The 13,606-nt window shown below is 41.4% G+C and overlaps 1 protein-coding gene across 1 annotated transcript in view; it reads right to left on the bottom strand.

Moving 5' to 3' along the window:
- Positions 1-13,606, bottom strand: part of niban2a (niban apoptosis regulator 2a) — a 34,710-nt gene that overhangs the window by 5,708 nt on the left and 15,396 nt on the right. The window contains exons 6-8 of the mRNA XM_056432864.1: positions 7,062-7,177; positions 1,713-1,817; positions 1,463-1,625 (exon numbers count right to left, since the gene is read on the bottom strand). Of these exons, the coding sequence (XP_056288839.1) occupies positions 1,463-1,625; positions 1,713-1,817; positions 7,062-7,177 (384 nt within the window). The remainder of the gene's footprint in view (positions 1-1,462; positions 1,626-1,712; positions 1,818-7,061; positions 7,178-13,606) is intronic.

Below are 13,606 nucleotides of genomic sequence, written 5' to 3'. Positions count from 1 at the left end.
CAACTAGGAAGGTGTTAGAGGCTGAACTACCTTTGAGAGGAGCTGATTGGCTGATTCTGGGACTAATACTCTGGACCCGGGGAACATCGCTCTCTTTTCGTCTTGACCCGGGTCCTTCGAGCTCGTACCTGTGGAGCTCGGATCACCACGGAACTCACGATCGTGAGCCTCGATTGTTTGTTTACACTTCTTGCCATTAAATATTGTTCAACTTAATTACTTAAATTTCTTAAAGAGATTGAAGAAAAATGTCCCGTGCTTTTATTTTGAATGAAATGCATTCATGTTGTAATATTAAAGACATTTTCTTTCGTACAATATATCTACAATCAAATAAACAACAATCAAATGCAAAGAGAGTTATTTCACACTGTGTTTGAGGTGTTCATAAAGTGTTTCCGGCCCTTTAAGAGGGCGGCCATGATGCTGATGTGGCCCGCGGTGAACATGAGTTTGACACCCCTGTCTTAGATGTTAAGAACTAACAACAAGAAGACTCACATAAAAAATGGACAAAGTAAAGAAGATAAGGGACACTCCAGTCACATGACGCATTGCCATATGCAGAGTGTTGTTATTTTGTGTTGATGGTTGGTATGCGTGACTTCTCCTTCGGGCCTCCAGCCAGCCTGCTGCTGAGAAGGTGATCCGAAACAAATGAAATCGGCGGCTCGGCTCACCGCTCTCGAGAGCTCCCGCGTTCCCCTCCCGTAACCCGACGCCGGCGTGATTTCTGACTCGCGTTTTTTCTTCTTTTCTAGATTCGTCGTATTCGTGGGATAAAGTCGAGAAACGCACGGAATGCAGTTCTGCCACTTCGGTGGCAAAACGGGGAACGCGTGAGACGAGATGTGAGCGGCCCGGAGGGAGGGGAGGGGGGGGAGGGGCTTAAGTGCAAAGCTGAAACCTGAGAGAGGGGAAAGTGCAGGAGAAAGTGTGTCGTGACTCAGCGCCCTAGAGGTCGCCGGAGGTCACGTGTGTCGAGTCGGTGTGTGACGCCGGTGTTCAGTCGACACTAGATTCGCGGGTTGGACATATTTCTCTGTGAGCATTTCCTTCCCTGTCCGCCTTTATTCCGTCGCTGCTCTATTTATTTTTTACGAGCATCGCTCTAATTCTTTCCATTGTTCCGAGTTTGTTTAATAAATCCATTGTTCGGCGTGGAGTCCTCATACGACTTCTACTCACACAGGTATCCACAGCTGTGACACTGGACCCAGTTGGCTTGGTTTGGGATATTTACAGGTGACATCTTGGGTGTCCGGGTCACATTTGGGGTCAATTTGGCTTATATATCAATGTGTAAGTCGGCATGATGATTATGCAATGTGCATAAATACACCCGACAAGCACATTTAGCCTGATGTAGTTTAGCCAAACACATGTTGCAGCCCTAAGACACTCGACACGTAGATGGAAAGCGGCGAGAAAAGCGTGATGCGCGTCGCCGCCGGCCGGTCACCTCTCATCTTGCTGCTCACGTGCTCTTTGGACGAGACGATCTGGTCCATGTCGGTCCGCAGCACGCTGTCCAGCGGCGCCCGCTGGGCCTCGCAGGCTTCGGCCAGCGCTCCGTACTGGCTGGTGGTCTGGGACAACACCTGCCTGTACAGCGCATCGGAGATCTGGGCGGAGGGAGGAGTTCAAGGACGCTTGGTTTTTCTGGGACTCTTCTGTGTGTGTTTTTTAAAGGCAGTGCGATGGGAACTCACCAACATCCAATGCTTCTGCCTCTGCTGCAGCTTCCCCCTCAGGAGAGGGGCGATAACGCTCCTCAGCTCCGGGTGGAGGCTCTCCATCACCAGGTTAGCAAGAATCTGTGCGCACACACAATATATATCAGTATTTACTAGGGCTGTCAATCGATTAAAAAAAATTAACTAATTAATCGCACATTTTGAAATTGCGATTAATTAATTGCGATTAATCGCAGTTAAAAGTTAAAAGTTCATTCTTTTTAAAGACCAAACTGCACACAGAGCTGTGTTTTCAAAGTGCAGCGAGGTATTTAATATCGTGGATGATAAATTGTTTCTTCAGTGAAACATCAGATTAGTAAAAAAAATATATATATTGAGACCCCATTGGTCCTGTCATCTTTAACATTGAACACAGCAGAACCAGTGGCCTTGGTAACTGACTGACATTCAAATATGTCACGTTAAACCTCTGGAGGCTGGGCTCATTTTATACATTTTACAAAAAAAATTAAATTCACCGTTTACTTGTTGTTGCCTTGGTCATTTTTTGACCGAATCAATACACCCTCCTGCCGCCTTCGGGTTAATTTGACCCCATTCAATGTTTAATGTCGGTGTTCTTTTGGTAGTCAACAAACAAACATAAAGTGCCTCACACTTAAACTTGGAAAACAATATTAATTCTAATAATTTTCTGGAGGTTTTAATTGCTGGCGTCAAATTGAACCCAAAGGGTAAAATATGTTAGTAAATATAAAGGTAACAGGAGGGTGAAACATTGAATCGGGTCAAAGGGATATAGGAGGGTTAAATATTGTCGGGTCAAAATGACCGAAGGCAACCTAAGGGTTAAAAGTGTTTCCCTTCTTTTAAAGACAAAACTTCACACAGAGCTGTGTTTTCAAAGAGGCTCCTACATATGCAGTGCCAGCGAGGTATTTAATATCGTGGATGATAAATTGTTTCTTCAGTGAAACATCAGATTAGTAAAAAAAAAAATATATATTGAGACCCCATTGGTCCTGTCATCTTTAACATTGAACAGCAGCAGAACCAGTGGCCTTGGTAACTGACTGACATTCACATATGTCACGTTAACCCTCTGGGCTGGGGGTATTTTATACATTTTACAAAATAAATTAAATTCACCGTTTAAAGTCTTTTGCATGTGACACACCCCCACGTGTTATACATCAAACATTCCAGAACAATCTCAGCTCTGAAATGAGCCTCATTGTCCTCGCGCCGTGTCCTCTGGTTGTCTGACTGACAGGCTGCTAAATGAGCCTAACCTGTGAGGTGGGAGGTCCTTTGTGATTTACTGAGTGTTCATTGGTTTTTTTTCCCCCGAAATGTTGACAGACAAACGGATTGACCAATCACGTTGAAGGTTTCGTGTGTCGCGTTCTTTCCGCGCCGCGTCACCCGACACGTCCCCTCCGTTCCTCTGTGGATCAGAGGGGGAGACGGGAGGAAGGAGAGCAGGAGGAAACCCGACTGATTCATCCACGAGTTAAACTCATTTATGCTCCTTATTTTCGCGGAGAAATGATTGTTTTAAAAACAGAAACAGTGTCAAACCGTACTGCCGCGGTTTAAAAAAAAAAAAAAAAAAACTTGCGTTAATTGCGTTAAAATATTTTAGTGCGTTAACGCGGCCAAATTAATCGCATAGATTAACGCGTTAACGCTGACAGCCCTAATATTTACACATATTCCTCTTATACTGTGTTTTTTAAATTATTATCACTTTTTTGTACAAAAATATACTAAATATTATTTTTTCTTATTTTTTATTCTGATTTAGTATTGTTCACTTTTTTTTCAATTATTATTATTTGTATTATTAGATATTTAGATTTTTATATTATACATTCATATTTTTTATTATCTTATATTTTTTATTGTTTATTATTTTGAATTGTTTATTATTCATTATCATTATATTATCTATTATGACTTTGCATTTTTTATTATTTATTGTTTTGTGTTGTTTATTATTTATTATGATGTTATTATTTATAATGATTTTATGATGTATTATGATTTCATTATTTATTATGATTTTGCGTTTTGTATTATTTATTATTTTGTATTGTTTATTATTCATTATCATTATATTATTTATTAGGACTTTCCATTTTGTATTATGTATTATTTTGTGTTGTTTATTATTTTGTATTGTTTATTATTTGTTATGATTTTATTATTGATTATGATTTTGTATTATTCATTATTTTGTGTTGTTTATTATTTATTATGATTTTATTATGATTTTGTATTGTATTGAATTTCAACTAAAGGACCTATAAGGTCAGCCCCGCCTTTTTAAAAAAACAATATACAATTATAGTTACTTTGCACCACCTGGGAATGTTTACACTGGAGGTGTAGTAAAGCAAAAACAACCAATACTCCACCCAAAAGAAAAACTAAAATAAACCTTTAGCACGGAAACAGTGGGGCGATTGATACACAGCTGGGTCCCGAGAGGCAGGAAAGCTGGCTTTAGTCACACTGTCCACACACACACACACACACACACACATACACACACACAGCCAGGCTCACCTCCATGACGTTTTAACCAAGCTAAAATAATATTTGGTGGAACGTGTCACCGTAATGAACGGCTCAGATGAAAGCTCCACAAACACACGGCGTATTGTATGTTGTCTCAAAGCTCGTTCGTCCGGAAACACTCCGTTAAATACTAATTTACAGTAAAAGTTGTACATGAAAACTAATTTACAGTAAAAGTTGTACATGAAAAAAGTTGTACATGAAAAAGAGTTACATGAAAAGTTGTACATAAATTTTTTTTACATGAAAAAGTTGTACATGAAGAGTTGTACTTCAAAAAAGTTGAACATAAAAAGTTGAACATGAAAAGTTGTATATGAAAAAGTTACATGAAAAGTTGTACATGAAAAAATTTACATTAAAAAAGTTGGATATGAAAAGTTGTACGGAAAAAAAGCTGAACATCCAAAAAGGTTTTCAATTAAAAAGAAAAGTTAGACATGAGAATAAAACTTGATCGCTCCTCTGTAAATGTATTCCAGAAGTGGAAATGGAGCCAACTCATTGTCACTGTTCACGAGAACATAAAGATATGTAATGTATGATCAAACATAATATATAATACATGATAATGTATGATATTAGGTCTGATCAAACATAATATATAATACATGATAATGTATGATATTAGGTATGATCAAACTGGGCCCCGTTCCATTCAGCGTGTCGGGGCCTTCCCAGGGAGCCGGCTACACAACGCCTCCATGGATCAGGGCCCCTTTAATTAATGTTATGTTATGTTGTGTACCCTGCAGTGTAGGAAAGGCTTGCGTGTGTTAGTGTGTGTGTGTGTGTGTGTGTGCAGAGATCAAGATCTCTTTGATGCTTTGCGGACGCCCTTCGATGCTGCCATGTTTCATGTGTTTTATGAATAATATTATTGTTTGAGTGTTATGGATTTCTTTGGGGGGGGGGGGGGCGTGGCCTCAACACAAACCGATGGTGTGGACCTGGCTTCAGGGCCGTAAACATGTCACGGTGGTCCCATTCACATGTTCACCCGGCTCGTGACACCTTGTTTCACTGCCAATTACATGTTCACAGCCGAGCTCCTGCACTGAGGCGTGTTGGCTGCAGGATCAATAAAACACAGAACCACGTACCCCCCCACCCCCCCGAGCCCGGACCTGGACCCGGACCCGGCCACTGGGAGGCACCGCTGGAAACTGAAAGAGACTCATTCAGAGGAGAGACCCCAATCACACAGTGTGTGTGTGTGTGTGTGTGTGTGGTTGTCTTGTTGCTGACAGTCTGTTTGAAGGTTGTGTGTGTGTGTGTGTGTGTGTGTGGTTGTCTTGTTGCTGACAGTCTGTTTGAAGGTTGTGTGTGTGTGTGTGTGTGTGTGTGTGTGTCTAGTTGCAATCATGTGTGAAAGAAGGGTGTGGTGTGTTCATAAAGGAGATGGAGTGTTTATTTTTCCTGAGCTTAATTTTTATAATTAAATGAAAAGCCAGAAACATTTATTGCCAATGTTTCTGATGACATGGCAATCAAAAGTTGGTTCTTAAAATATATATATATATGTATATCTATATTAACAACAACAAAATATTATATTTATATATATATATAATATATATATATGTTTTAAGAACCAACCTTTTCAAATATATGTGTGTGTGTGTGTGTGTTTATATATATATATATATTTGAACAAAGTTGGTTCCAAATATATATATATATATAATTTTTAAACCTTTTAAAATATGTGTGTGGTATATATATACAGGACTGTCTCAGAAAATTAGAATATTGTGATAAAGTTCTTTATTTTCTGTAATGCAATTAAAAAAACAAAAATGTCATGCATTCTGGATTCATTACAAATCAACTGAAATATTGCAAGCCTTTTATTCTGATTTATTGCTGATTATGGCTTACAGCTTAAGAAAACTCAAATATCCTATCTCTAAATATTAGAATATCATGAAAAAGTATACTAGTAGGGTATTAAACAAATCACTTGAATTGTCTAATTAACTCGAAACACCTGCAAGGGTTTCCTGAGCCTTGACAAACACTCAGCTGTTATAAATCTTTTTTTTAACTTGGTCTGAGGAAATATTAAAATTTTATGAGATAGGATTTTAGAGTTTTCTTAAGCTGTAAGCCATAATCAGCAATATTAAAAGAATAAAAGGCTTGCAATATTTCAGTTGATTTGTAATGAATCCAGAATGCATGACATTTTTGTTTTTTTAATTGCATTACAGAAAATAAAGAACTTTATCACAATATTCTAATTTTCTGAGACAGTCCTGTATATATTCTTTTTTTTAAGAACCAACTTTTTAAAATATATGTGTGTTTGTGTGTGTGGTTCTCTTGTTGCTGACAGTCTGTTTGAAGGTTGCGTGTGTGTGTGTGTGTGTGTGTGTGTGTGTGTGTGTGTGAGCGAGGGTGTGTGTGTGTGCGTGTGTGTAGGTGCAGTTTTGGACTCCAGCGTGAAGAAAGGGTGTGGTGTGTTCATAAAGGAGATGGAGTGTTTATTTTTGCTGAGCTTTCTTTTTTGAGAAAATACTTTTCTCTGGAAAGCCCTGTGTCCCTAAAAAAAGAAGAAGTGTAACCAATGCATGAGGTCATCCATCATGGAGGCCTCTCAACACAATGAACTCTGGCCCTGTACTCACAGTGACTGTTTCATAGTTCCTGTTCTCTTTGAACTGCTCTCATGGGACCTGGAAGTCGGCATCAAACACCCCTACATGTGTACATGACAATTCCCGAGGATATACAGTGTGTTTTTTAAAACTGCAACCTGTAACCCGAGGTCCTGACCTGAGGGGGCGCTCCGCACATCATGTCCCAGGTCCCGTAGTGGCCCTTGGCTTGTCTGTGGAGTCTCACCGAGTCGGTGAAGGCCGGCGTCTGAACGGTGCAGTCCTCCGACAGACCTGTAGGGGGCGGAGCAGACGCACGGCCACGTTAGCGAGATCTCCAGCGAGAGCCCTTTCTCCTCATTTTTATTATTTTTTTATAATAAATTTTTTTAAAAAGAAGAAGATGCCCTTGACTGAAGACAGAATCTCAACAGAATTGCATGATTCCACCGCGTTGACGTAAGAATGCTCTGCGATGACGTGAGGCACACACATTTGGTTTGTTTCTGTAGCTAAGGTAAGGAGGTAAGGTAAGGAGGTAAGGCAGCGGCAACAGTAAAAACTTGTAAAAACATTAAGAAGGGACATTTCTAATTTAAAACCAGACATTTAAAAATAAATTAAAAATAAATCAGACTAAATACGTGAACAAGTGTCATGTAAATGAGTATTTTGGTCGTCCCCCCCCCCCCCCCCGCTCCAACAACCCATGACATCTGAGTCATTTCCGAGTGTCTACTTTGTACCCCCCCCCCCCCTTTGCATCGCATCACACTCCAAAAAAAAACGGGAAGATGTCGTCTTGTCGGCGGACGGATTTCACGTGGTTGCCGTGGTTACCGCCACTCCCAGCTGACGGGACAATAGACAAGCGGCTCTTCTCTTCTTCTGCCCGGCTACATCCGTGTGTGTGTGGTTATTTTTCTTTCCTTTTTCAGGAAGTTGGTTTCTTCTCATGTGGTTGTGTTTGAATGATGAAGCGACGGCGTTCTCTCTCTCTTAAGGCAACGGTAAACAGCACACACAAAGGAGTCTGGATGAACAGGTGCACGGACTGAAACATCCCTATCATTAGCAGTCGGTTCCTCCTTAGAATAAAAGTGACGCTTTAGTCGTGTGTGTTTTTGTTTGTTCTCTCCTCTCGTGGGTCATTCTGATGCAGACATGTGTAACGAGAGGCGGGGTTTCTGTTTGCCAAGCCAGCCTTATAGAAATGTTGTTTACCATCATTTATGATGGTCAATCATTCAACACAACTTCAACATAGCAGCAATACCTTTACAAATAAATAAATAAATCCTGTGGTTGTTCACTGGGCCTAGACACTTTTACAATTATTATCTTATCCTGATAATTTCCTTATTGCAGTGGTGGAAGACATATTTAGACCCCTGACAAATACCAGTGACACCGATGTTTCTAATTAAATGACAAGCACAACAGGCCAATATTTCTGATGACATGGCAACAAAAAATTAGTTCTAAAAATATAAATATATATATATCTATTAAAAAGTTGGTTCTTAAAATATATATATATTAATATATTTATTGTATTATTATTATTTTATATATTATTTTTTCTTTTTCTTTTACAGCCTACGGAATAAAAACAATTATATATAAAAAAGTTTGTTCTTAAGATATATATTTTATGAACCAATTTCTTTTTAAACTCAGTACTTTTATATATATATGAAAATATATATATTTGTAATATATTTATTTTAGTTTAAATTATTTTTATATATATATATTAATGTTCAGACACATATATATTTTTAAATAAATATATATATAAATAAATAAAATAAAATAAATATATATATAAATACTGTATATATATCTTAAGAACCAACTTTTTAATATAAATGTATATATATATATATATAAAACTTAAGAACCAACTTTTATATATATATATATAAATATATATATATATATATTTTATTTATTGCGTAGCCTGTTCGGGGTACAGAGTCCACTCCGGTTGGTTCTTGATGACTACGCACAAGCGTCAGTGTGTGTGCGTCCATCCAGTTATTTAGTCTGCCGGTGTGCGTCTGTCTGTGACTCACAAAGACAGGAAGTGACCAAGAAGTGCGGGGGGGAGGGGCGGAGCCAGACAGGAAGCCGTCTCTGCTCTCCCAGCTCCCTAACTCTCTCCTGCTGACATGTGAGTCGGCTTGTTTTGGCACGAGGTTTCATGGGAACTCTCCGGATAAGGAGAGGAGGAGGAGGAGGAGGAGGAGGCGCAGACTGGGGGAGGAGGGAGGGGGGATGACGGCGCAGGCGGCCGCCACGTTGGCAGCTGACCAGCCGTGGTTTTCTTTGGAGGTCAGACGCAGTGGAAGGTATCTGAGGGACACGGCTCATGGTTCACAATCCTCCCGCCAAACACTTCAAGACCCGCTGAGTGACACGGCAGCAGCACGTGGAGCTGCACCGCCTTCTCTGTCAGTGCGTTTACATGATGGTATAATTCTAATCTTGCTTTAGTCGGACGATGCTATCTTTTGGGGGATCTGCTGTTATCCCAATATACATGGCAGTGAGTAATTCGAATCATTGGCCTTTGAAAGCATGTCATATCCGATACGATAGGTGGCGCTGTTTTCATTACAACTCGTGGTGATACAGACATTTCCGCTTGACCTCTTCACCACTACCAACAACAACCAACAACAACAACAACATTTCGAGAAAGATGGCGAACAGAGAGCAAGGCGAAGCTACATCCCTCGACTATTCTTGCATGATGTTAATAGGAGTACAGCGAATGCAAATGGCGCTATTGGCGTTGTTTGTTTGTTTTCTGCCGGCCAGGCTCCCGGCAGTGACAACTTATCGTCTCTTTCGACTTCCGGGTCCATGGGAGGGAGGGGGGAGGAGGGAGGAGGGATCTCAAGCATGCGCAAAGACGCAAAGTCCAGTTCCGAATCCAATTCACCGTTACATGCCGCGATAGTCGAATTATCAACCGGATCGGATCGAGTTATCCAGGGGTGTTAATCGGATCGTAGTCGGACCGCACATAGTCGAACAAAGGTGTTTACATGAAACGGATAATTCGATTTCAGTCCGACTAAGCCAGTTATTCGAATGCATGTAAACACGGTCAGTATGGCTTAACCCTCCTGTTACCTTAGGGTCAATTTGACCCCATTCAATGTTTAACCCTCCTGTTACCTTTACATTTACTAACATCTTTTACCCTCGGGGTCAATTTGACCCCAGCAATTAAAACCTCCAGAAAATTATTAGAATTAATATTGGTTTCCAAGTTTAAGTGTGAGGTACTTTATGTTTGTTTGTTGACGACCTAAATAGCCCTTTAAATCAATAAAAAAGTTGATATTTCTTATATGTTTGACACAGTGAAAAACAGCCTGGGGTCAAATTGACCCCAAAGAACACCGACATTAAACATTGAATGGGGTCAGATTGACCCTAAAGGTAACAGGAGGGTTAAAAGCATCTTTTATAAGTCGATTTTCTTAAAGAATACATAGTTTCTTGATTGTTCTACAATAAAGTGTCTCAACACACGAGACTTACAAGATTCATATCTCCATGAATACCTGATGCTTTCATCAAAGCTGCATTTTCTTATTTTTATGCGCTTAAAAGCATCTTTTAGCCAGAAGTAGATTTTCTTAAAGAATCCATATTTTCTTGATTTTTCTACAATAAAGTGTCTCAGAACACAAGACTTACAAGTTTCATGATATTTTCTTGAATACCTGATGCTTTCATCACTTCACTGCCTCAAAGCTACATATTCTTCATTATATGCGCTTAAAATCATTTTTTAACCAAAAGTAAATTTTCTTAAAGAATACATAATTTCTTAATTGTTCGACAACAAAATGCTCTTAAAAGGATAAGTGCACTTGACTGTCCACCAACCGGTTTCCCCCACTTCTATAATCGATTTGGATGTTTTTCACACGGCTGAAATCCTGAGAACATTTCTCGTGCTCGTAACATTCTACTTCCTGTTTATACATCCGCTACGACACCCCTGACTCCGCCTCTGGATCTCTTAACTCTCTTAAGATGGACTGTAGTTCCAAAAATCAGCATCCTGTAGCACTAAAATCAACAGTAATGGTGAATGTGCATTACGGGGACCCACATTCCAGTCCAGGTGGACACTGTGGGGACACACACTCTGCAGCGGGGGGGAAACACCTGAAAGAGAAGTCGCCTACATTCTCGTGGCGTCGCTCACTTTTAGAGAATGTTCTGCTCTGTGCCGGGCCTGTAAACCACGAGCGAGATCAAGGAGCCGACTAGAGTTCCTCTGCACCGTGTGTGTGTGTGTGTGTGTGTGTGTGTGTGTGTGTGTGTGTGTGTGTGTGTGTGTGTGTGCGTGCGCTTTGTATAAATAGAACATGTGGCAGCACTTAGCACCGAAATGCCTCATTTTATGCGAGGCATTCCCCTCCCCGCCTCGCCCACGCCAACGCTCTCTGGTTGTGCAGCCGTGGATGAGTTCCCATGCCCCCCCCTGCCCCCCCCCCCCCCCCATAAACACATTCGACATGTTTTTAAAACTTAAGCCACGAAGCGTTCGACGTGTCAAATGTTGACTGATGAGCCGTCGGCTCCGGGGCACATCACCTTCACGTGATCAAAGCCGGTTTTCTCAACACACACACACACACACACACACACACACACACACACACACACACACACACACACACACAGACACTGCTGCTCCCACCGGAGACGTGCATGAGTAGGATCCCCCCTCCCCCCCCCCCCCCCAAATGGAAACAGCCCAAACCCCACAGTGCAATAAATATCCTCTGAAACGGAGCGTCAACCACAGACATCTCAAACACGTGTCTGAATGAGTCCTTAAAATTCAATTTGAGCAGATTCTTGGAGCGGCGTTCTGGAGACGATGCTGCACAGCCGGTCTTGGTTTGTTTTGTATATATTAGTTCTCTAATATCTCCTCTGGAAGTGACACCGTAGAGTAGATAAATGTCAGCATGTTGAAGCATGCTGGAGCTGGAAATGTACGCGTGAATGTCCTTTTTCCCCCCCGTTAGCGCAAGTCTCGTCTTGCTGGGTGGAGTCGGTGTGAGGTCTGTGGCTCAGGGGGTGGTGCTGGTGCTTTAAGAGGCTCAGGGGGTGGAGGCCTGCCTCTGATTCATGGTTCATCAGCAGCTCTGGATCCGAACACGTCACAAGGATGACTTTTTTTTTCTTCTATTATGAATTCATTTCTTGATTGTCGATGCTATTAAAGCTACCACGTGTCCCCAGTGGACAAACGTGGTATTGTTTCCCTCCAGAAAACTGCTCATTTACTGCAGCAGGGTCCGACAGTCCTGGTTCTGCTGAGTCTGTGTTTTTACATTTGGCTTTTTTTTACATATCATAACCAGCTGAGTAGTGTCATCAATCAGCTTTGTGTGGAACCTTCCGAGCTCCTAGAAGTTCATGGACACTGATTACAGTATGTTCTTTGCCTGACAAGCTCTATAGAATCAGAAGTGATGGATTTACAGCCATTTAATATAGCTAGTCATTTACTTCCAACCTTGTCATGTGTGTGTGTGTGTGTGTAACTGCAGAGAGGTCAGGGGTCAGGCTGTAAAACCATTGATCACTCCCAGGAAAAGGCTTCTCTTTTTTTTCACCGGTTCTGGTTTTCCTCAACACACCGGCGGGGAGCAGGGCGTGTCGGCACAGGCCGAACACGTGAATGCCGATCCACGCCGACACACACACCAGCCATGGCGACAGTCAAAAACAGCAACGCGCTCTTCATGGCGTGCACCGAGCGTGCCCGGGCAGGTCGGGGTGGGGGAGGTGACGGGGGAGCTTGATTGTATACAGACAAGAGGCCCACTTTGTTTTACACTCCAGGAACATGTGTGTGTGGATGTGTGTGTGTGTGTGTGTGTGCGTGCGCTAGAGGTTGGTGCAGGGTTCATACACATGTTGACCAATGGGTTTCCAGGACTTTTCCAGGACTTTAAACCACATTTTTACTATTTAAAAAAAAAAATCTGGGTGTTGACATGAAAAAGTGAGAAAACTTTATATTTAAACTAAAAATGAGAATTCTAAATCATACAGTAAATAACCTTAAATGACTCAAATGAATAGGAGACGATAGTTTGATTAAAAGAAATAAACATGTATGTCTTTTAAAGTTAAGGTGCGTTCACTTGCAGTGCGAAACATTAGCGAGTTTGACAGAGCGTACGCCGGCTTATATTTAGAGCATCGTTCTTTTAAAAGCATATTAATTATTAAAAACTCAGCTTAAATGAACATATGAATATAACAAATTTCCATGAATTTTCCAACATTTTAGGGATTTCTTTTCTTTCTCCAGGATTTTTCCAGGCCTGTAAAATAACCATTTTCACAAATTCCATGACTTTTCCAGGTTTTCCATGACCGTAGGAGCCCTGTTTGGTGTGGCATGGCTCCTCCGTGCTCATTGGCTGCCGCGGAGGTTTAAGGAGAACGCAGCCGAGTGGGCGTGGGCAGGCGGGGCCGTGTGCAAAAAAACAAGGTGGAATCCGGTTGGGCGACTCTGTCAGCCGCGGTGATGAGCTGGGAGTTTAAAATTTCACGTATATTGTTTGGGGCCATGGGCGAGGGGGAAGGGGGGGGGGGGGGTCTGATGATTGATGATTACTCCGACGTGATGATGCAATCGCTTCATAATACCGGAGCCATGCGCTAGCC

The sequence above is a fragment of the Pseudoliparis swirei genome, chromosome 15 (genome assembly GCF_029220125.1).
Source record: "Pseudoliparis swirei isolate HS2019 ecotype Mariana Trench chromosome 15, NWPU_hadal_v1, whole genome shotgun sequence".
NCBI classification, from domain to species: domain Eukaryota; kingdom Metazoa; phylum Chordata; class Actinopteri; order Perciformes; family Liparidae; genus Pseudoliparis; species Pseudoliparis swirei.
Note: the sequence above shows the minus strand (reverse complement) of the source record. Positions and strands in the feature narration are given on the sequence as shown.